Raw genomic sequence first — 24,094 nt, 5'->3', positions numbered from 1 at the left:
GTAGGTCTTTCAAGACCGGTGTTACGTGGTCTCGGCAGCTGCTCCCATTCACCAGTCTAGCTGCCGCATTCTGGATTAGTTGTAGTTTCTGGGTCAGCTTCAAAGGTAGCCCCACCTAGAGCGCATGGCAGTAGTCCAAGTGGGAGATAGCCAGAGCATGCACCACTCTGGCGAGACAGTCTGCAGGCAGGGAGGGTCTCAGCCTGCGTACTAGATGGAGCTGGTAAACAGCTGCCCTGGACACAGAATTGACCTGTGCCTCCATGGACAGCTGTGAGTCCAAAATGACTCCCAGGCTGCGCACCTGGTCCTTCAGGGGCACAGTTACCCCATTCAGGACCAGGGAGTCCTCCACACCCACCCGCCTCCTGTCCCCCCAAAACAGTACTTCTGTCTTGTCAGGATTCAACCTCAATCTGTTGGCCGCCATCCATCCTCCAACCGTCTTTGTGACGCCTATCTTGGATATAGGGTCCATAAGCAATGTTGCTAATGTTATTAACATCACTGGTATGTTGGGGTAGAGATGAGGGTGTTGATATGCTCTGGCAGCCCCAATGTGCTGCTTGTTTGTCAGATTTCAGCCTGTTTGTGGATTGTTTTATTGAGGTTAGGGTGAAGCAGGACCACCTGGAGGAATTTCACCCTTATGCTTTTCATATAATCAGTTAGCCATATAACCATATATCCTTATAATGATTTTTATATAATCCATGTTTGACTCATGACGGCTTCTGCAAAAGCTTATAGCAAATTGCTTAGATTGGAAGAATCCGAAATGAACTCTGCCCCAGTTCCCTTCCTTGTTCTTCTCAATGTCTCGCTAACATAAGGGGGAAGCAATAAATCTGCTGTGCTGGCACTTTCCCCCCTGTCCAGACAGGGTCCCGAGTAGCTCAAACAGGAAGATGCTAACCGCAGAATGTCCCGGTATAGCAGACGGCCGCGTAGGAGCGTAAGGGCCGAAGTTCCTTTTTCTTCCTCCTTACCATAAATCAGGGGAAAGGTTAAATGCATGTTCAGACTGAAAAAGCAGAAGTTGGGAGAGAACTCTTTACATGATCAGGGGGCAAGCCTTGAATGCTCTCATTGGTTTTCTTTTTGCTGCCGTGTGCGATTGTATCCGATTATGTCATGTATGTACTCAGGTATAAAGCCTCAGTATAAAGCCAGGTAAGGCCCTCCTTGCACAATCAATCACATGACGCATGCAGGCCATTGGAATGGCAATGCCTATCAACTGGGGTGGTGGCCCCCTCAAATATACTATTGGGGGGCAAAAACCCCTTGGCCTCTAGTTGTTGACTCCTGTTCCCACATGTCTCAGGACAGTTACAACATAAAAACACAACATAAAAACACAAAATACACATCGGTAACTCAACTCCCCACCACATTTTAAAAGGGCCTTAGATGTCAATCAGCCAAAGGCCTGGTTAAAAAGGTGCGTATTAGCCTGGCTCCTAAAGCAATATAATGAAGGGTTTCTCCCCTGTATGAATTCTTTGATGAGAAGTGAGATGGGAGCTCTGACTGAAGCTCTTTCCACATTCCCCACACTGATAGGGTTTCTCCCCTGTATGAATTCTCTGATGCTTAGTGACATCAGAGCTGTGACTGAAGCTCTTTCCACATTCCCCACACTGATAGGGTTTCTCCCCTGCATGAATTCTCTGATGGGAAGTGAGATAGGAGCTTCTGCTGAAGCTCTTTCCACATTCCCCACACTGATAGGATTTCTCTCCTGTATGAATTCTCTGATGCTTAGTGAGACCAGAGCTCTCCCTGAAGCTCTTTCCACATTCCACACACTGATAGGGTTTCTCCCCTGTATGAATTCTTTGATGGGAAGTGAGATTGGAACAGTGACTGAAACGCTTTCCACATTCCACGCACTGATAGGGTTTCTCTCCTGTATGAATTCTCTGGTGGTAAGTGAGATGGGAGCTCTTCCTGAATCTCTTTCCACATTCCACACACTGATAGGGTTTCTCTCCTGTATGAATTCTCTGGTGGTAAGTGAGATGGGAGCTCTTCCTGAAGCTCTTTCCACATTCCCCACACTGATAGGGTTTCTCCCCTGTATGAATTCTCTGATGGGAAGTGAGACTGGAGCTCTGACTGAAGCTCTTTCCACATTCCCCACACTGATAGGGTTTCTCCCCTGTATGAATTCTCTGATGGGAAGTGAGAGAGGAGCTATCAGTGAAGCTCTTTCCACATTCCCCACACTGATAGGGTTTCTCCCCGGTATGAATTCTCTGATGGGAAGTGAGACTGGAGCTCTCCCCACACTGACTGCAGCTCTCCCCATACTCCAAATTTTTGCATGGCTTCTCCTCTCTGGGGATTTTGTCTTGTTCAGCCTTGTTCTCGATCTGCAATTCATCACAATCTGCAATGGAGACAAAAAGGGATTAAAGCCTCAGGAACAAATGAAGAAGAACTGAAAGAAGTTGGGGGTGTGTTCATTACCTTTGTGTTTTGTCATTAACCAACATATTTCTTATTAGATTCTGATGGGTTGTTGAATGTTGCTTTCTTTGATATACTGTAGTGGTAAAATTGTGAAAGCCTTTTAGAAAAAAGTGCATTTCAGATGTTTGATGGCTCATAACACCACTTATTTTGGAGTACAGTGGATGCTCGGGTTGCAAACATGATCCGTGTGGGAGACATGTTCACAACCCGCAGCGTTCGCAACCTGCAGTGTTGCATCTGCGCATGCGTGGTCATAATTTGGTGGGTTCTGCGCATGTGCGAGCACTGAAACCTGGAAGTAAACCATTCCGGTACTTTCAGGTTCGGCTCAGTGCGCAACCCGAAAACACGTAACCTAAAGTGACTGTAACCCGAGGTATGACTGCAATACCAGAATATTATATAGCAATGGAAAGATAATTTAATCAAGAATGTAGTGCAACAAATTTATTCAATTATCTGTATTCTATCAAAGGTTATAGACATATAACCAGAAAAGGGAAGCACAACTTGCTTAGGTTGACTTTTGTCAGGGTATTATGTGATTGCTATCAATTTGGTTGGTAGTTACCCAGAAAGAGATGTAAAATCGTACAATTAAGTGAACAAGGCTACAGGTATGAAGAAATTAGAAGGAAGATTGGGGAAAACTTAACCAAAGCTGGTCTATATTTTTGAAGAGGTATAAGAGACTCAGTCACTCCAAAATCTACTGGAAAAGGTGCACAACAGCAAGTGATGATCAAAGAATGGAGAGACTGTGCCTGCATGACAGAAGAAAATCATTACATTCTTCATTAAATTATTTTTCCATTGATATATAGTTTTATGCTATTACTCCCAAAAAAGTGGTGTTGTGAGGTATCAAAGCTCTGAAATACACTTTCTCCAAAAGGTTTCCACAATTTTGGCCACTAGTGTAAGTTGTTCATTTTAAAGTTAATGTACTTTTTATATGGGGACAGATTGTTATGATTAATGTTTCTGATTTATATAAGTGTTGGAAGCCGCCCAGAGCAACTGGGGCAGCCCAGCCAGGTGGGCAGAGTATAAATAAAAATTATTATTATTATTATTATTATTATTATTATTATCATCATCATCATCATCATCATCAACATCACTGCTACTACTACCTGAGATTCAATAAGCCTGGCTCTTCTCTGGGATGGATTTTGTTTGGCCCAGTCATGGCATCCCCTCCACCTCCAATGTCAGTCGTCTCTCTGGTCAACCCAAGACTGACAGCAGCAAAAACAAAAACAGAAAACTTGACAGAAGCTACTTATCTTTCCGCACAACTCTGAAGCTAAATAAAAAAAATTCCTTCCAGTAGCACCTTAGAGACCAACTGAGTTTGTTATTAGCATGAGCTTTCGTGTGCATGCACACTTCTTCAGATACCAACACTGAAGCTGACATTTAAGATGCCTGGGCAGTTCAGACAATCCCAACCATGGTATAAAAAGGCAGAACTGGAGGAAGATGGTTCACAGAAAAAACTGGAATTTGCTGTTCAAGGTTTATTGTGTTAGGTTCCCAGGTGTTGTATTGGGCGCTGTTGAGCTCTGTGGAAATGTATGAGGTATGTTACATAGAGGTATATTTTGAATTTCCAGGCAGATAGGACGATCCCACAGGGAGCCTTACCAAGAAAGGCCACGATCCCACGATTCTCCTCCATGACATCCTTATGCAGAGCTCTCTGGTCAGGATCCAGCAATGCCCACTCCTCGTCCGTGAAACAAACAGCGACATCTTCAAAGCACACTGGGCCCTAAAAGAAAAAGGAAATGTCCTCTTCTGAGACAGCAGAAATATGATCTGCTACACAATGCTCTGTTCTTTCCTTCCTCTTAATTGCTGTGTTGTTTCGATAGGATTGCTTTCAATAGGATTGACACTTTGACACGCATTCTGGAAACGTATGTCTAGATGCTTGGTTCTGGCCTTCAACTGCCCAGATTCTGCCAACTTCAGACAGGGTTGATTGTCTTCCCAAACAGTGATGGGCAGGCAACAATCCCCATAGATCTCTTGCACCAGGCATCTATAGAACTCCAGTTCCCTGCACAATTCCGACAGTGCAATGAACTCAGCCTCAGTAGAGGACAGCGCAATGAGACTTTGCTTCCGGGACTTCCACCCAACTAGAGATTCCCCAAACTTTATTACCATCCCAGATACGGACTTCCTGTCATCCAGATTCGCCCCGTTGCTATCTGCCCAGCAAGTAAGTGCCGTCTCACCTGCAGCTGACAGCTTGAGACTGAAGTCCTTGGTATCCTGCAGGTAACGCAGCACCCGCTTGATACCATGCCAGGCATTTACACTGGGCTTTGATGCTTCCCTACTGAGCAGATTGGTAGCAAAAGCAATGTCCGGCCTGCTCCATTGGGACAGATACAACAGACTACCCAGAGCTGACTAGAAGAGCTCAGCGTTCTCTTTTTTTTTTTATAATATTTTTATTAGGCAATTTTTATATTCATACATACAAAACATACATAAACAAACAATAGACAAAAAACAAAACAAAAAACAAGTACCATTTCATGTCCTAATTTCTTAAACCTTTCTTCTTTGACTTCCTCATGCCTCCCGTTTCTGTATTCCAAATTCTAATCAATTGTTCAGCAAATCTTCCCTTATTTTACTGTAAATTTAAGCTAATCATCTTTGTTCTCCTTGTCTTAACCATTACTGATAGTAACCATTTACTTTAGTCCAACATCATTCTAGCTGTCATTGATTTTGTAATATTTCTTTAAATAGTCCTTAAACTTTTTCCATTCTTCTTCCGCCGCTTCTCTTCCCTGGTTTCGGATTCTGCTCGTCATTTCTGCCAAGCCCATGTAGTCTATCACCTTCATCTGCCATTCTTCCAGTGTGGGTAAATCTTGCGTCTTCCAGTACTTCGCAATGAGTATTCTAGCTGCTGTTGTGGCGTACATAAAGAAAGTTATGTCTGTCTTTGACACCCCCTGGCCGACAATACCCAAGAGAAAGGCCTCTGGTTTCTTGGGGAAAGTATATTTAAATACCTTTTTCAGTTCATTATAGATCATTTCCCAGAATGCCTTAATCTTCGGGCACGTCCACCAAAGGTGAAAAAATGTACCTTCCTTTTCTTTACATTTCCAACATTTATTGTCAGGCAAATGGTAAATCTTTGCAAGCTTGACTGGGGTTATGTACCACCTATAGATCATTTTCATAATATTCTCTCTTAGGGCATTACATGCCGTAAATTTCATCCCGGTGGTCGACAACTTTTCCCAATCAGCAAACAAAATATTATGACCAATGCCCTGAGCCCATTTAATCATAGCTGATTTAACCGTTTCATCTTGTGTATTCCATTTCAGCAGAAGATTATACATTTTTGACAAATTCTTAGTACTGGATTCTAACAATTCAGTCTCCAATTTTGATTTTTCCACCTGGAAACCAATTTTACTGTCCAATTTAAATACTTCATTTATTTGGTGATAATGCAACCAATCTCTCACCTTCCCTTTTAATTTCTCAAAACTCTGCAATCTCAGTTTGTCCCCTTCCCTTTCCAGAATTTCCCAATATCTTGGCCATTTCGACTCCATATTTAACTTTTTAACTGCCTTAGCTTCCATTGGCGACAACCACCTAGGAGTTTTATTTTCCAGCAAATCTTTATATCTGACCCAGACATTTAATAGTGCTTTTCTGACAATATGGTTTTTAAAACTTTTATGCGCTTTAACTTTGTCATACCACAGATATGCGTGCCACCCAAAAATAGTGTTAAAACCTTCCAAATCCAAAATGTCTGTATTTTCAAGAAGCAGCCAATCTTTTAGCCAGCAGAAAGCTGCCGCTTCATAGTACAATTTAAAGTCTGGCAGGGCAAACCCCCCTCTTTCCTTTGAATCCGTTAATATCTTAAATTTTATTCTGGGCTTCTTGCCCTGCCAGACAAATTTAGATATATCTTTCTGCCACTTCTTGAAACAGTCCATTTTATCCATTATTTGTAATGCTTGAAACAAAAACAACATTCTTGGCAATACATTCATTTTTATAACTGCAATTCGGCCTAACAAGGAAAGCTTCAAGTTTGACCAAATCTCCAGATCTTTTTTCACTTCTATCCAAGTTTTTTCATAATTGTCTTTAAATAAATTCACATTCTTAGCTGTCATGTTCACACCCAGGTATTTCACTTTTTTAACCACAGTCAACCCCGTCTCATTCTGAAACCTTTCTTTTTCAATCTGTGTTAAATTTTTCTCCAATACCTTAGTTTTTAACTTATTCAATTTAAATCCTGCCATTTGACCAAACTCTTGAATTATTTCCAAAACTCTTTTCGTACTAGCTTCTGGCTCTTGTAAAGTAAGTACTAGGTCATCTGCAAATGCTCTCAATTTGTATTGTTTAGCTCCGACCTGAACCCCTTTGACCAACTGGTCCTTCCTAATCATATTAAGCAAAACCTCCAGGACCGATATAAAAAGTAATGGGGAGATAGGGCACCCCTGACGTGTCCCTTTTTCAATCTTGAACTCTTCTGTTACCACATTATTTACAATTAATTTTGCTTTCTGTTCAGAGTATATTGCACTTATACCGTTTTCAAACCCTTGGCCTACCCCCATCCCCCGAAGGTTCTTCAACATGAAACTCCAAGATATATTGTCAAAGGCTTTCTCGGCATCCACAAATATCAAAACAGCCTTAGAATTTATATTCACTTCCAGCTTCTCCAAAATGTCAATTATATTCCTTACATTATCCGACAAATGCCTTTTCGGAAGAAAGCCCGCTTGGTCCCCATGAATCTCCTCCATCAAAACTCTTTTCAATCTCTTTGCTAAAACATCAGCAAAAATTTTGTAATCCACATTTAATAACGAGATGGGTCGGTAGTTCTTAAGTTGGGTCTTTTCAGTCTCTGTCTTTGGTATAAGTGTAATGTAGGCCTCCCTCCACGTATCTGGTGCCCTTCTCCCCTCAATGATTTCGTTGCAGACTTCCTTCAAAGGTTGTATAAGTCCTTCCTTCAAAACTTTGTAATATTTGGAAGTCAATCCATCCGGTCCAGGTGATTTGCCCAGCGTCATGTTTTGAATGGCATCTTCTATTTCCTGTGCTGATATCTCCTGGTTCAAAATCGTCTTACTTTCCTGCGAAATCTTTTTCAGCCCATTTTTCTCGAGGAATTGTTGTATATCTGTTTCTTTCTGCGGCCCTTGTGTATACAGTTGTCTAAAGTAGTTCTGAAAACAGTTCCTAATTTCCACTGGGTTGCATATGTTCTTTCCCTCCACTTCTAGGTTTGTTACCGTGTTGAGTTTTTGTCTCTTCTTTATTTGCCAAGCCAATAACTTGCCACATTTATCTGCAGATTCAAAAGTCTTTTGTCTCATTTGTTTAATTTTCCATTCTATTTCTTGATTCATCAGTTCCATATATTGTGTTTGGTACAGTTTAATTTCTCTCAAAATCTCTTGCGATTTTGGCTTCAGTCTTAATTTCCTTTCCCCTTCTTTTATCTTTTCCAAAATTTTCTCTTTCCTCTCGTTTTGCTTTCTTTTCTTTAATGTATTTTGTTGTATCAAAAACCCTCTCATCACGGCTTTACTTGCGTCCCATACTATTCTTTTTTCTACTTTAGTCCTTAAATTAATTTCAAAATAATCTTTCAGAGTTTTTTGGGCCTTTTTACAGATCTCCTCGTCTCTAAATAAGGTGTCATTCATTCTCCATCTGAAGGAACCAGTTGTTGTTTGCTTCATCACCATCTTTACTGCGTTATGGTCGGAGAAAGTTTTTGGGCAGATTTCCACTTTCTTTATATTCGACGCCATACTGCTAGTCACCCAAATTTGGTCAATCCGAGTCCATGTCATTTTGGCTTCAGAAAAGAAGGTTCCCTCTCTCTCTAATGGGTGTTTTGTTCTCCAAATGTCAATCAAGTCCATATTGTCAGTCATTTCAAAAAAAGTTTTTGGTAGTCTTCCATCTTTTGTAACAACCTGTCTTTGTGCTTTATCCATATTTGTTGAAACTACTCCATTCATGTCCCCCATCATGATTAATTTGTAATCCATATAGTCCATTAAAGTCTCATGCAACTTCTTAAAAAATTCTGCTTTCCCTTCATTTGGTGCATATATTCCCACTATCAAAAATTTTTCTCCTTGGAATTGAATTTCAATTGCCAAATATCTTCCTTGGTCATCTTTAAAGATTTGTTTCGGTTGCAGATTTTCCTTTGCATAGATCACCACTCCTCTCTTTTTTACTCTGTCTGAAGATATAAATTCTTGTCCCAGTCTCTTATTTATTAATAATTTTCTGTGTGCTCTTATCACATGAGTCTCTTGTAGGCAAATCAAGTCCAATTGGTCTTTCTTTAGAGCATGAAATATATTTTTCCTTTTTCGGGGATTGTTTAGACCGTTACAATTCCAGGTTAGAAGTTGCAAAGCCATGATGGGGTTACTTGCTTCCTCCTACAGCTCCCAGTTGTTGTTCGTCTTTTGTCGGTGGTTCTGTATCCGTATCTAGTGATCCCTTGCTTGAAGGGTGTCCTCCTGGATAGGTCTCTTTCTGTAGGTCTTCTTCGTGTTCTCCCAGGAACTTGTCTTTATCACTCACTGTTTTTATTCTTCTTTTCTTCCCCTTGTATTTAAAAGACAGGCCTTGGGGAAACTCCCACCTGAATGGTATGTAGTTCCTTTTCAGCAGTGTCACCAAATCCTTGTAAGAACCTCTTGCATCCAAAATACTTTTGGGAATATCTTTAAAGATCTCAATATAAAAATCTTCAATTCGAAGGGTTGTTTGGTAGTGCAGGTTCAATATTTTATCTCTCTCTTCCTTGGTTCTTAAAGTTATCAAACAGTCTCTGGGTCTATTCTTCCTCTGCCTTATTCCCAACCTAAATGCACTCTCTATCTTGAACTCATCTTCTTTCAGCTCCTGCTTCCAAAAGTCAGAAAACTCTTTTGTCAGATAATCCACCAAGTTATCTCCTTCCTTTTCCGGCACAAGTCTGATCCTTAAGTTTTTCTCCTTGCGTTGCATATCCTGCATAGAAAGTGCCAGTTCATACTCATCTAGTTTCTTGTACACCGGTGGAAATTTTACCTCAGCAGCAGTAGCAATTTCCTTAGCTTCCTCAGCTATCTTTCGTGTTGTGGATGAATCTTCCAGTAATTTCCCAATTGCTTCTGCATTGGAGTTCACTTTGTTCCCGAGGTCAGTTATACTTTTAGTATTTAAATCAATTTTCCCAGAGATTTCTTCAATTTTCTTATTTGTTTCAGCACCTTGCTTCTTTAGTTCTTCTAAAGAGTCATTTATTTTTCCCAATGCCTTTGGATTTCTTAGCTCACAAATTCTCCTGTCAAAAGTTACAGCTTGAATGCCTTTCGCTTTAATCTTGCTGCAGAACGGACAGCAGACTTCCTTTTTAGTGCTTGTCCGTCTCGGTGCCCAATTTCTTTAATTTTAGCGTCCAATTTTAATGTAAGCTCAATCCTACTCACGGAAAGTTGCTCTTTTTTAATCCAAATTCTCGGGAAGAAGTCAGCGCTCTCCGCTAATGGCGATGCGGCTTCGCTTCGCAGGCTGGGTGAAAGCGACTCTCAGCACCGCTCCACACACCCTCCGCTGATCTTTAGCCTTTAAAAAGGCTATTTCACAACGTCGGGGGGGCGCAAAGGTGCCCGCCGAGTCTCCAGTTCACAGGCTACGCGCCTGTGATTTTTGAGGGTCCCCACTCCGCCGTAGCTGACAGGACCCGAACCCACGAAGCAGATCTCTCCCGGAGCTCCGGGAGAAATCCGCCATTAAGCGCTGGCGCTAACCCGGAAGTGAGCTCAGCGTTCTCAAACTCAACGCGTTCTGCTAGCCGACTGTCTTTCACGTAGCTTGCCTCCATAGGTGCCCTGACCCCTGTACAATCAGACATTCTGAACTTCTCAAGCAACTGCTCAATCTTGCCTTTCTGACTGAGCAAGAAGCTTCCATCTTCAGTCCTGTCTATCTAAACACCTAAGTAGATCCTTACTGCACCCAGGTTCTTGATCTGAAACTGTTTTCCAAGCTCTTTGGCAAACTTCTGCACCTGTTTGTCTGCCCTTGAGGTATAAATGATATCATCAACAAAGACTAAAACCATTTCCTGTGACTCTCCTGACCCTTTAAGGTACAGGCAGCTGTCAGCAAGACTCTTCTTGAAAGCTAGCTTCTCTAAGGCTTCATCCAGCTACAAGTTTCAATTTCTGGCCAATTGCTTCAAACCATAGACTTGTGAAGCCTCCATACAGTATTTGGCTCATTGCCCTCAAACGCTGAAGGAGGAAGCATGTACAGATCCTCCTGGAGGTCTGAGTTCAAACAGGCCACATCCACATCAAAGTGATACACCTGAAAACCTCTTTGTGCAGCAATGGCTAAGAGCATGTGCAGAAATTCGCATCTGGAAGTAGGAGCATATACCTCAGTATAATGCAGCCCCTTTTGCTGCATGAACCCTCTGACTGCTAGCCTAACCTTGTACTGTGGTTCCCCTGTTGCTGTGGGTTTAAGACAGTAAACCCAGTGGCTGCTAACGGCCTGTTTGCCCACTGGCAACGTTGTGAGGGAGAACACACCTAGAGACTCCATTGAGCTCATCTCCTTTTGCATTGCCTCATGCCATTTCCTGGCTTCTTCCTGAGGCAGTTTCTGAACATCCTCAAAACTCTCGGGTTCACACTGTGCCATGCCAACCCACACATTTGTGACTGCAAACCTGTCAGGAGGTTTACCTTTTGTTGTGCGAGCTGAACATCTCAACCCAGTTTCAGGTACCCCCTCAGACCCACTAGGACCAGCTAGAACGTCCTTGGCCTTCGAGAGCTCCCCCTCTGACTTACTGCGCCGTTTAGACTTCTCAGCTGAACCTGTGGGTGAGGAAGGATAACTTCTCTGTTCAAGCTTCACAGCTTTAGAAGTTCTTCCCTCTACCTGCTCTGGGTCAGGACTCTGTGCCTCAGCAGCAGGTTCAACCTCTACCTCTTCCTCATCAGAAAAGTCTTGCAGACTCTCTGAAAGAACATCAGGGTTCCCATGTATGCATGTCCATACATTCTACTCACAGAACTCAGCACTGCTGCTTAGCAGAATCCTGGACTGATTGCCTGTTGGATAGGCAAATCTCCACCCCTTGGTCCCTGGCTCATACCCACAGAAAACCATCTTTTGGGACCTAGGGCCACCCTTTCTGAGCTTGGCCTTTGGCACAAGGACCCAGGCCTCACAGCCTGAGTACAGCTGGGTTAAAGTGGTTCTGTTATGTCTTCTGTCAAGGTCATGCTGGCTATAAGAAGAGGCCAGAAGGAGCCTGGGTCTCTCTCTCTCTCTCTCTCTCTCTCTCTCTCTCTCTCTCTTCCTTCTGGTGTTCTGTACATAGCATGCTGAGTGTTGAGGTTTAAACTTATTATAAGTTGTGGGAAATTTCAGTTAAGTCTGCTGCAACTGGATTTCTTATGGACAGGGCCAATCCTGAAGATTTGGATTTGGGACCATTATGCTCATTTGTCTTCAGTAGCAGTAAAGCTCTGCTGGGTGAAATATAATTGCCTGGGTCTATTTTGGGGGATCCTGCAATGTCTTTACATTTTCACTCTGGTAACTATACATTGGAGTTCTGCCTGGATCAATACTGAGTAGAATTCCATGACAGGGTCTTCCTCCATGAAATCAGCTGCCAAAAGAGAAGGCCCCTAGCTCCCCACAGCTTTCCAAGCCCCCTCCTCTCTGGGGTTTCTGGCAAGCGATGCAACAGTGCGCCAGTGTGCAGCCTGCCTTTGTTCCTCCATTGTCAGACATCTCTTGGCTCTGAGAGACAAGCAGGGAGGGGGGCTTCTGGCAGAAGGAGAGGGAGCCCCCAGTGGCTCCTCCTTCTCCTGACTCAGCTCTGCCTCCCGACCTCCCTCCTCCCACTCGCCTCCTCCCTCTTCTGCCTCTGATTCTGGACTACATTCTGCCACAGAGTCTCCCAGCTCACTAAGCCCTGTTACCATTTCAGCTTCTGACGCCTCCTCTTCCCAGGCTTCTCCCTCTTCTCCCTCTGACCGCTCATCCTTCCTCCACCTCCACTCCTTGGACTCTGAGATGTCTTCCCTTCCTGGCTCCCCGGCTGCTTCCCCCCACCATTCCTCTGTGCCCAACCAGTCCATGACATTGCTCCATCCCTCAGCCTCTGTCCCCACAAGGCAGCTTCCTCTGACCTGATCTGGTTCCACAACCGCTGTTCCCCTTCTGCTCCCTTGAAAAGCTGGATCAGGAGGTTTTGCCGGCATCATTCTGTCTCCTGCAAAAGAAAAAATGTAAGCAGGATGCCAGGAGTGCCTGCTTCTCTCAGAGGTGAAACAGGGCATCTCTATCTACAGATAGGCCTTTCAGAAAGCCTTACCTGCTGAGTGCATTTGGACATTTGTGCCCATTTCATATGTTAGTCATGCAGAAATACATCTCTCCTCCTCTAGACCCTTCCTCCCAACTCCCCCCCCAAAAAAAAACTTGATGAAAAAACCCAGAGATTATGTGGGAAACCAACAGAATGAGACCAAATGGAGAAAAACCGCCTTCCTCCTTACCCAGTGGCCTCTCTCTGGTGTCCAACGGAGGCCTCTCTGCCTCACAGGAATCCAGGTCCATTTCCTCAAAACGATCCTTTTCCTGAAAGAGCAACAAGGATTCAAAAGAGAAAATGAATGACAAGAAATAGCAGAAAGAAAATGGAAAAGTAAAAAACTTTAAGGGTGTGAGATCTCATTCCATGGATGCCTTCCCAGAAAAAGGATGGGCCATCAGGAGAGCATTATGGGATGTTCTCCATCCTCTTTCGAGCCCCTAATAATAATAATAATAATAATTTTTAATTTGTACCCCACCCTCCCTAGTCGGAGCCAATCTTTCGGCGGCTAACATCACAAATCTAACACAGTATGCAAAGAACATAAGAACAGGCAATCGATTAATTAAAATACTTCTTAAAATTAGTTCAAAACAAATTAAAATCTGGAAAGACGGCAGTCCACTGGTAAAATTGAGAGTGGTTAATATTCGCTAGGGCCAACTACTGTTACCACTGGTCTTATAAAGGAGGTGTGAGCGGGCTAGGAAGCCTCTTTAATGCTTATTCTTGTACTGAAAGAAAAGAATCAGACTGAACCCTGAACAAAGGCCTGGCAGAACAGCTCTGTCTTGCATGCTCTGAGGAAAGATGTCAAATCCCACAGAGCCCTGGTCTCTTGTGAGAGAGCGTTCCACCAGGCTGGAGCCACATCCGAAAAGGCCCTGGCTCTGGTCAAGGTAGTATCCAGAGGAAAGTCTCCCTCACCTGCTTTCTCTCTGCCTGCTTCCTCTCCTCTGCATGACTCAGGAGGAAACCTTCGGCCAGGGCCACCGCCTGGGAACTGGTCTCCGCTCCACAGTCCCTCACCCAGCTCTCCATCTCCGGTGGAAGGACAGCCAGGAACTGCTCCAAGATCACCAGGTCCAGCATCTCAGCTTTCGTGTGCCTTTCTGGCTTCAGCCACTGACGATCAAGGTGGTAGAGTCGGCTGCAAACCTCTCGGGGTCCTTTGGCCTCCTGGCAGCAGAACTGCCTCAACTGCTGGCTCTGGCCCTCTGAGCAGAGGGTGTCCTCCTCACCCAGGATCTTCAGCACAGAGTTTTCCCAGAATCCCCCACTGCTCCCAGTTTGGTTGGCATGGCCTCTTCCTGCTTCAGGGCCAGCTGGGTCTTGCTCATCCATCTGTGCTCTCAGGAAGCCTCTGAGAGATCGGAAGGAACCCTTTGATGATAATAAATAATAATAATAATAATAATAATAATAATAATAATAATTTATTATTTATATCCCGCCCATCTGGCTGAGCCTCCCCAGCCACTCTGGGTGGCTTCCAAAAAAATATTAAAATACCGTAATACATCAAACATTAAAAGTTTCCCTGAACAGGGCTGCCTTCAAATGTCTTCTAAAAGTCTGATAGTTGTTGTTCTCTTTGACATCTGGTGGGAGGGCGTTCCACAGGGAGGGCGCCAAGACCGAGAAGGCCCTCTGCCTGGTTCCCTGTAACTTGGCTTCTCACAGTGAGGGAACCGCCAGAAGGCCCTCGGAGCTGGATCTCAGTGTCCAGGTGGAACGATGGGGGTGGAGACGCTCCTTCAGATACGGACCGAGGCCGTTTAGGGCTTTAAAGGTCAGCACCAACACTTTGAATTGTGCTCGGAAATGTACTGGGAGCCAATGTAGGTCTTTCAAGACCGGTGTTATGTGGTCTCGGCGGCCGCTCCCAGTCACCAGTCTAGCTGCCGCATTCTGGATTAGTTGTAGTTTCCGAGTCACCTTCAAAGGTAGCCCCACATAGAGCGCATTGCAGTAGTCCAAGTGGGAGATAACCATAGCATGCACCACTCTGGCGAGAAAGGCCGCAGGCAGATAGGGTCTCAGCCTACGTACCAGATGGAGCTGGTAAACAGCTGCCCTGGACACAGATTTGACCTGTGCCTCCATGGACAGCTGTGAGTCCAAAATGACTCCCAGGCTGCGCACCTGGTCCTTCAGGGGCACAGTTACCCCATTCAGGACCAGGGAATCCTCCACACCTGCCCGCCTCCTGTCCCCCCAAAACAGTACTTCTGTCTTGTCAGGATTCAACCTCAATCTGTTAGCCCCCATCCATCCTCCAACCGCCTCCACTCACACAGGACCTTCACCGCCTTCACTGGTTCTGATTTAAAAGATAGGTAGAGCTGGGTATCATCCGCATACTGATGAACACCCAGCCCAAACCTCCTGATGATCTCTCCTAGCGGCTTCATGTAAATGTTGAAAAGCATGGGGGAGAGGACAGAACCCTGAGGCACCCCACAAGTGAGAGCCCAGGGGTCTGAACACTCATCCTGCAACACCACTTTCTGGACACGGCCCAGGAGGAAGGAGCGGAACCACTGTATGACAGTGCCCCCAGCTCCCAGCCCCTCAAGACGGTCCAGAAGGATGTTATGGTCGATGGTGTCAAAGGCCGCTGAGAGATCCAGCAGAACTAGGAAACAGCTCTCACCTTTGTCCCTAGCCCGCCGGAGATCATCAACCAGTGCGACCAAGGCAGTTTCAGTCCCATGACGAGGCCTGAATCCCGACTGGAAGGGATCCAAATGGTCCGCTTCTTCCAGGTGTGCCTGGAGTTGTTCAGCAACCACTCGCTAAATCACCTTGCCCAAAAATGGAAGATTTGAGACTGGGCGATAGTTGGCCATCGTGGCCGCATCTAAAGATGGTTTTTTAAGAAGCGGTTTAATAACCGCCTCTTTCAGCCGGTCTGGGAAGGCTCCTTCACGGAGGGAAGCATTCACCACCCCACGAAGCCCATCGCCCAGCCCTTCCCGGCTAGCTTTTATAAGCCAGGATGGGCAAGGATCCAGGAGACAGGTGGTTGGTTTCACTCGTCCAAGCAGCCTGTCCACATCCTCGGAGGTAACAGATTGGAATTGATCCCACACAACTTGACTAGACAGAACTCTAGCACTCTCCCGCCCCGGCCCTGCTCCCACGGTGGCGTCTACATCTTCCCGAATCTGAGCGATTTTATCTGCAAAAAACTTTGCAAAATCATTGCAGGAGATCATGTGGCCCGTACTGGGCCCCGATGTTGCAGGTGGTTCTGCTAAATTGTGAACCACCTGAAAAAGTCTCCTGCTGCTGTTTTCTGCAGATGCAATAGAGGTGGTGAAGAACGTCTTCTTCGCCGTCGCTATTGCCACTTGGAAGGCTCGACGTTGAGCTCTAACCCGTATCCAGTCAGCTTCAGAATGGGTTATCCGCCACCGGCGCTCTAGCCGTCTCAACGATTGTTTCATTGCCCTCAGATCCATGGAAAACCACGGGCTGTCCAGGCTCCATGTAATCGGAGAGGGTGCTTCGGAGCCAAACAGTCAATAGCCCTGGTTAACTCCACATTCCAGCGGGCCACCAGGGAATCAGCTGAAAGGCCATCAACATGGGATAAAGCATCCCCTACCACTCTCTGGAAACCATTTGGATCCATCAAGGGGCGGACCATCTGAATCGGTCCCACCTCCCTGCAGAGGGGAAGGGTCGCGGAGAAGTCCAGTTGCACCAGGAAGTGATCTCACCATGGCACTTCTTTCGTTTTGCTTTTACTTAGTGTCAGATCACCAATATCCATAGAGGTAAACACCAGGTCCAAGGCATGTCCGCGGCTATGGGTTGGGCCAGACTTATTCAGGGACAGCCCCATGGAGGCCATGCTTTCCACAAAGTTCCAAGCGGCCTCTTGTTAGGTCATGTCGGCATGGATGTTAAAATCCCCTAGGACAACCAAACTAGGTGTCTCCAGGAGAACATCCGCCACGACCTGAAGCAGCTCGGGCAGGGAATCCTTGGTGCAGCGGGGAGGTCAGTACACCAAAAGGAATCCTGTACTGCCCCTATTGCCCAACTTCCAGAACATGTACTCGGAGAACTGGGTCTTCCCAATAGGACGCCTGGTGCAAACTAATGACTTCCTAAAAATCACTGCAACCCCCCCTCCCCGCCCACATGACCTGGGTTGCTGTGCGTAAGAGAAACCTGGTGGACAAGCAGCGGCAAGGACAGGCCCATCTGCTTCATCCAACCAAGTCTCTGTTACACATGCCAGGTCAAGTCCTCCATCCATGATCAAGTCATGGATGGCAGTGGTCTTATGAATCATTGACCTGGCATTGCACAGCAGCACCTTCAGGTCATGTGGGTATCCCTTGCTGATTCTAGTATCCGGTCAGGACCAGACCCGGAGGCAGGGATAGTCCTCAAACAACGACTAAACCTGCCTCCTCTGTAACAACATGGTCTGGTCTTAGCGTAACTCCTCCTCCTACCCGTGATCACTGAGATTGGTTGTCCCAGTGCATCCCCCGTGGAACATGCCCCAGCCATTTTGTGGGCTGGGACCCACTCCCCGGCAGCCCTGACCCCTCCCCTTAAGAACAAAATAACACCTTAAAAAAAACACAATAAAACAATACAAACAAAAAAACTGTAACAATTACAAAAACATCAAAATCAAACAAATTCCGAAGCCCAACCAAACATCCATCCCACCCCCACCCCCCCACATACAAAAAATTCAAAAGAATTTTTTAAAAACATTTTTAAAAACACTCTGTGCCCCTCCAGCAGTAACAGCAACTATCCTAGTGAGGCCCCGCCCTGGGCCAGGTGGTGAGTGGCAGGAGCAGGGCCCTCAGGCACTCACACAGGGGAGTCCTCCTGGGCAGCAAGCAGTCCTTGTGAGGCTTCAGGCCCCGCCTTGGGCCAGGTGGTGAGTGGCGGGAGCAGGGCCCTCAGGCACTCACACAGGGGAGTCCTCCTGGGCAGCAGGCAGCAAGCAGTCCTTGTGAGGCTTCAGGCCCCGCCTTGGGCCAGGTGGTGAGTGGCAGGAGCAGGGCCCTCAGGCACTCACACAGGGGAGTCCTCCTGGGCAGCAAGCAGTCCTTGTGAGGCTTCAGGCCCCGCCTTGGGCCAGGTGGTGAGTGGCGGGAGCAGGGCCCTCAGGCACTCACACAGGGGAGTCCTCCTGGGCAGCAAGCAGTCCTTGTGAGGCTTCAGGCCCTGCCTTGGGCCAGGTGGTGAGTGGCAGGCACTCACACAGGGGAGTCCTCTTCACAACGCACTGGGTATCTTGCTCTTTGGCTGTCTGCACTGCTGCCTGGAGTGGCTCCCTCAGCTCAGAGCTCTTCAGCTCTGGGTTCTTGTTAGCTTCCTCATTCATAGACTCCATATCTGCACAGACTGCAGTTTGGTCAGGAGACATGAGATCGTCCTCACAGCAAGAGTCTGTCCACCCTCACCAGCCTCAGACCTCAAGGAAACCTGGCTCCTTTTTCATGGTTCTCCATTTTAACCTCTTTCATGTTGTCATCTTTCATAACCTGTCAGCAGGACTTGGAATGCAGAAGAACAAGAAGGAGGAAAACCCACTGCCAGCACCTGTGTTCCAGAAGATCACCCACCTTCACTCCCTTTCTACGTTTGTCCCCTCTGGGCACCCTTTGGTCTTCTGCCAAGTTCTGTCCGTCTTAATGAGAAGCTCTAGCAAATCCTAGAAAGCAAAAACATTGTTCTGTTACAGAATTTGTAGATCAGGAGAAGAAACAAGATCCCTGAACAAGCATGGATGAGTCTTGCCAGGAATCAGGACTGGACGGCACCAGAGCCCAAACCTTGAGATACCTTTTTGAAAAGAAAGAGAAGGCCCCATCAGGAAACTACTGAACCTGATCGAACACAGCAAGGCAACCAAACTCCCATTGATAATTATGTCCCTAGACATCCTCAAAGCCTTTGATTGCTTGGAGTGGAAATACATATTAGCAGTACTAAGTAACACGAAATTTGGCCCCAACTTCCTACAAATCCTCAAACAAATATACTCCCAAGCCTCAGCAAAATGCAGAACTAACAATATGTATTCCAATACTATAGCTATCCAAAGAGGCACGAAACAAGGATGCCCACTGTCTCCTTATTTATCCTGGCTCTGGAACCCCTAGCAATCCGCATCCGAGCAGCCACAGACATCAAGGGAGTGGAAATAAAAGGCAGAACCTATAAATTAGGGCTCTTTGCAGATGACCTAATGGTCACAACACCAGACCCCATAAGCACAGCAACCTCCCTAATCAGAGAACTCAACACATTTGCAATGGTGTCGGGCCTACAGGTAAATTTTACAAAGTCAGAAGCTATGTGCTTCAACACCCCTCCTCACACCCAAAAAGAACTCATGAAGGTCACCAAAATAAAACTTTGCCACACCAAGTTCAGCCCCTGTGGCGACAAATTAACAAAGACCTAAAGAGATGGAATAACATGAATTTCACTCTCTCAGACAAAATAGCCATGATCAAAATGATCACACTCCCAAAACTAACCTACCTATTCCAAACCCTCCCAACCTGGATCCCCTCAACCCAACTTCGCAGTTGACAGAGAAAACTACACTCTTTCATCTTCTCACATAAAAAACCAAGAATAAGCCCCAAATACCTGCACCTCCCCACCTCAGAAGGAGGATGGGGAATCCCCAACATAGAAGCATATTACAATGCCAACCAAATACGCCATATAATCCCATATATACTAGATGAGACAAAACAATGGGTACACCTAGAGAGGGACACAATTGAAAACACCTGCACCACAACATACCCACTCCTCCCAAACAAACTAAAGAAAATTCCCACAACACTTAACAGGTACACACAGACCATGCTCAAAGCATGGAAAACACAAATAGGCAAACTATCCCCAACCCCATCCCCACTAATCCCCCTGGCATACCACCCATTATTCCACCATGCAGCACAAAACCTCCAGATAAAAACCTGGCGAACCAAAGGCTTATATCACCTAATAGACTTTTATAAAAATAACAAACCCTTGTCAACACAAGAAATACAAGACAAACTAGAAGACACCCAAATGCCCTGGTTAACACAACACCAACTTCATGCCCTCTTAAACAACCCAACAGTAAAATCAGCAGCAACTAGGCCCCTGACAACCTTCAAAAACCTCCTCCTAACAACAAAGGGAAACGGTAAAGGGACTGTATCCGCAATATACAAAATACTACTCCAAAACCCCGCAAATCCCCTAGACGCAATCAAAAAACAATGGGAGAATGACATAGGCTATGAGATTAACCCCACTCAATGGACCAGAATGTGGTCTAAACCTCCCTTTAAATCCATATCAACGAAAAGAAAAGAACTCACACTGAAACTCACCTACAGGTGGTACCTAACACCAAGGAAACTAGCGCTAATACACCCAGGAACCTCACCAAAATGCTGGAGAGGGTGCACCTCCACAGGCACATACCTCCACATGTGGTGGGAGTGTCCCAAAATTCAACTATTCTGGACAACAGCCATACAAGAAATATGTAAAGTAACTAAGCAAGTAATAGACATCACCCCAGAATTGGCCCTACTAAACATCTTCCAAGACAACAATGCCCATTTACACCACAAAGAACTCATAACCCACCTGCTCTCAGCAGCCAGAAACACCATAACCAGACACTGGAGAGACCTGTCAGGAGTAAGCATGGACCAATGGTACCAAATAGTATGGGAAACAGCCCTACTAGAAAAATTAACTAATAAACTGAAACTGACACGGGGACAAACAGAAGAAGACGCCTTCACCCCGGTATGGCTCCCCTTTATCACAAACACAGCCCAACAGGACAATGACAATAATCCACCAACAGCATACAAATCAATATGGCTAACCTGATCCAAAACACACACACACCTCACTCACACACGAAAACAAAGATCACCACAGCCAATCACAAGCAAACAATCACACCCTAGGCCAACCCCAACCTCTCTCACCACCAAAGGAACACAAGTGAACAACACAAGCAACGCTGACACCAAACTCTACATACATTAAACATAATAGAAACACCGCCACCCGACCCCACCCCCATCCATCTTCCCTCTCTCCACCCCCCCTTTCTTTTTTCTTTCTTTTTTCTTCTCCCCCAATGCCTCAACAAATGAAACGGATTTGTAAAAATGTTACATGAAAGAAGAAAAAAAAATACGAGGCACTACACTTCTGTAAAACAAGAAAACCCTTAATAAAAAATATTTAAAAAAAAAGAAAGAAAGAAAGAGAAGGATGAATGCAAAATGTGGAGGCAACTGAAGGGGTTTCTGGGAGATGAATCAGCCTGGCTGCTCCTGCCTTCCAGTCAATGCATGAAGTCAGAACTGACTGATAAGGGAGTCATTTGTATCTTGTGGAAAATGGATGCCTGGCTCTAGTGGGGGTCCTCCCCTGGGGGTCCTCAGGAGTTGCTCCCCCCACCCCACTCCCCTGCTTCTGTCTCCTTTTCTTGCACTTGGACTCTCTGCCGCTCTCAAGACAGACTCCTGGGGTGGGGTCCCTCTTTTTTGCTCTGACGGCCAGGTATGTATCTAGTCAACCCCCTGAGGGCCAAGTGAGTGGGGCCAAATACATCTCCTTTGAAATTTAGGCGTGCAATTTTTTATTATTATTCTCTTAGATAGCTTAACACACACACAGCTATTGATGCCAAGGTCCCTGGAGGCTCAGGGAGTAGCAACGCCCATTTCCGGCTGAGAGGATGTGGTCCTGGGATGCCCTGCTCTGGGTGCGAGGGGATGGCTGCCGTGGCCTCCGTGGGGAGCTGCCCTGGGAGACACTGGGAAACTGGTCCCCAATGCAGCAGCCAGACGATGGGCTGGGATCCCTCTCTTTATTCCTGGCCTCTCTTTTCCACCTTTTTTTTGGGGGGGGGGCTAGTCCACCTCCTTGTCCAGCTTTGGAAAACCATTTGCACCTGTTTCCTCTGTTGTGCAATGGGACTCTTTTGTTTAAAGAAACAGATTTCGTGGGAGTCATTGTTTTTCTGAAGGGGGGGGCAGAAGGCCAAATGAGTTTGGGATCCTCTGATCTGCAGGAAGGAGAGTGCTGCAGACCTGGCCCCTCCCTGGCAGGACACTCTACTCCCTGACTTGCCCCCCCCCCTGCAGGAGCAGATCAGGCCCCCCAAGGAATCCTCCCCTGCTGCAGCCCTGGGACCCCCACCAGATCCCAGAGAGAGGGGAGACTCACCAGATCCCAGGAGGGGAGAGCGAGGCAGCCCTTGCAGGAGAGACACCCAAGCAGGAAAGGACTGGGGAGGGAGGGGCCTTGGCTCTGGAGGACCTGCCCCCCTTGCTTCCTGGCCACTCTAGGAAGGCAGCTCGGTTCCCTTTAACCCTTGCAATGCCAAGCCCACCCACGCCTGTAGCCAGGCAGAACCTCAGAGTTCCATGATTTTCTGCTATTTGCGATGGCTGTAGAGGGCCAGCTGCCCCCCTGGCGAGGCCACTGCCCGGCTCTCCTCTTGGCTGGGCCCTGAGCACCTCCCTGCCTTGGCCTGCAGCCCCATCTTCTCGCAGTCGTCGCGCTGCTGGCTTCCTTCCCCTCGGCTGCCCCGCCTAGGCGAGCCCGGAGGAGGAGGAAGAGCAGCTCGCCTTCCTCACAGCAGCCTGCCAGCGGAGACACGCGCCGCCTTTCTCGGGCTATTTCGGAGCGCTTTGGCCAAAGCTGCCTCTCAACTGCCGGATCAGCGGAAGCAGCCGCCTCCTCGCCCTCCCAGCCAATAGGCAGCCGAGCTTCCCGCAGTCCGCAGTCGCCTGCCCAATCAGCAGACACGCCCGTCCCGCCCAAAAGCAGGGAGAATTCAGCGGGAGCCAGAAAAGGTCCTCTCACACACGGGAAAGCAGATGGTTGACCTGAAGGTCTCAGGATTAAACGCGGTTCTGCAGGCACAGCTTCCCTCCAATTCAGTTGCTGCACTTCAGGGAGATGTTCAGGTTTCCAGAATAGATGGTGAGAGGCTGAACTCTCTTTCTGCTGCTTCTCTCTCATCCCCTCCCTTAGTTATGAGAGGTCTTTCCGTGAGGTACTTTTGACACAGCCCAGCTTCCTTCACAGCGAGGGGCCACTTTTCCTCGGTTCCCCTGAGGTATTTTCCTTTGTATGCCAGACCCAGGGGATCCTCTCAGCCCTTGCCACGGACTTGGGAATCTCCTTTTCCTAGCAGATCTCTCTCCTCCTGACTGGAAGGAGACCCCAGAAGAAGAGGAGAGTCTTCCCACAGCTTCTCCCTCCAGCTTCGCTCCCATCTGAATACTCCCTTCAGACCCTCAACATGGTCTCCCCATCTCAGCTGTGAGGCTCCTTCCTCTGGCTCCATAGATATTCTCCTCAGAGCGGATGATCCACTCAGATCAGAGCCACTTCTCCCTCCCTCCACCCTCTCCTCATCCCCAACTTCTCTCAACCTTCCCTCTCTCCCATCTCAAATCCAGCCCTTTCTAAAAATCCCCTCAGAAACGGCCCTCTTTATTTTCCCTCCATCCCTCTCTTGTAGGGTAGCCAATCAGAGAGAGGCCCTGGCCCTCTGGTGGAGTTGTGAGGGACGTGGGTTGCCTTTACCTTTACACCCCAGACTGAGGGACGCAGGTGGCACTGTAGTCTAAACCACAGAGCCAATCAGAAGTTTGGTGGTTCGAACCCCCACGACGGGGTGAGCTCCCGTTGCTCAGTCCCTGCTCCTGCCAACCTAGCAGTTCGAAAGCACGTCAAAGTGCAAGTAGATAAATAGGTACCGCTCCGGCGGGAAGGTAAACGGCGTTTCCGTGTGCTGCTCTGGTTTGCCAGAAGCGGCTTAGTCATGCTGGCCACATGACCCGGAAGCTGTATGCCGGCTCCCTCGGCCAGTAAAGCAAGACGAGCGCCGCAACCCCAGAGTCGGCCACAACTGGACCTTACAGTCAGGGCTCCCTTTACCTTTTACACCCCAGACTCTGCTCTGGCTATGCTGTCCGTCCCAGCAACCAACTGCCCCAGCAGGCCTTGCAATCTCCCCACTGCTTGAGCTCCCCCCCAAAGGGTGAAATATACTCGGAGTATTGATTTCATGCTCTTTATTTCAGCTCCTAGTATACAGTGAATGAATTTTCCCCCCAA

General features: G+C 46.8%; 2 protein-coding genes across 4 annotated transcripts in view; both read right to left on the bottom strand.

Moving 5' to 3' along the window:
• The window catches only part of LOC128412059 (zinc finger protein 239-like), an 89,787-nt gene extending 67,555 nt beyond the window's left edge, over positions 1-22,232 (bottom strand). For 2 of the 3 annotated variants that reach the window (XM_053384897.1, XM_053384896.1), the window contains exon 1: positions 13,862-14,316. In XM_053384897.1, the coding sequence (XP_053240872.1) occupies positions 13,862-14,278 (417 nt within the window). In that variant the 5' untranslated portion in view covers positions 14,279-14,316. Of the gene's footprint in view, positions 1-13,861; positions 14,317-22,189 lie in introns of those variants that run through there. The other variant, XM_053384898.1, reaches the window with a different exon arrangement.
• LOC128412012 (zinc finger protein 79-like) lies at positions 1,175-10,411 on the bottom strand. Its single transcript, XM_053384726.1, has 3 exons — positions 10,338-10,411; positions 4,731-4,867; positions 1,175-2,395 (listed from the first exon to the last, which is right to left on the bottom strand). Exons 1-3 carry the CDS (start codon positions 10,409-10,411, stop codon positions 1,464-1,466), a joined length of 1,143 nt encoding a protein of 380 aa, XP_053240701.1. The 3' UTR covers positions 1,175-1,463.
• Positions 22,233-24,094: the final 1,862 nt, after the last annotated feature.

This window comes from Podarcis raffonei, chromosome 4 (assembly GCF_027172205.1).
Source record: "Podarcis raffonei isolate rPodRaf1 chromosome 4, rPodRaf1.pri, whole genome shotgun sequence".
Taxonomy (NCBI): Eukaryota; Metazoa; Chordata; class Lepidosauria; order Squamata; family Lacertidae; genus Podarcis; species Podarcis raffonei.
This window is presented reverse-complemented; position numbering and strand designations above follow the sequence as displayed.

Coding starts and splice junctions, on each gene's coding strand:
- LOC128412012 (XM_053384726.1), bottom strand. CDS start 10,411: ATGGAGGCAAGCTACGTGAAAGACAGTCGGCTAGCAGAACGCGTTGAG. Junction 4,868..10,337: donor AACGCTGAGCTCACTTCCGG/GTTAGCGCCAGC, acceptor CCAATGGAGCAG/GCCGGACATTGCTTTTGCTA. Junction 2,396..4,730: donor TCTCAAGCTGTCAGCTGCAG/GTGAGACGGCAC, acceptor TCTCCATTGCAG/ATTGTGATGAATTGCAGATC.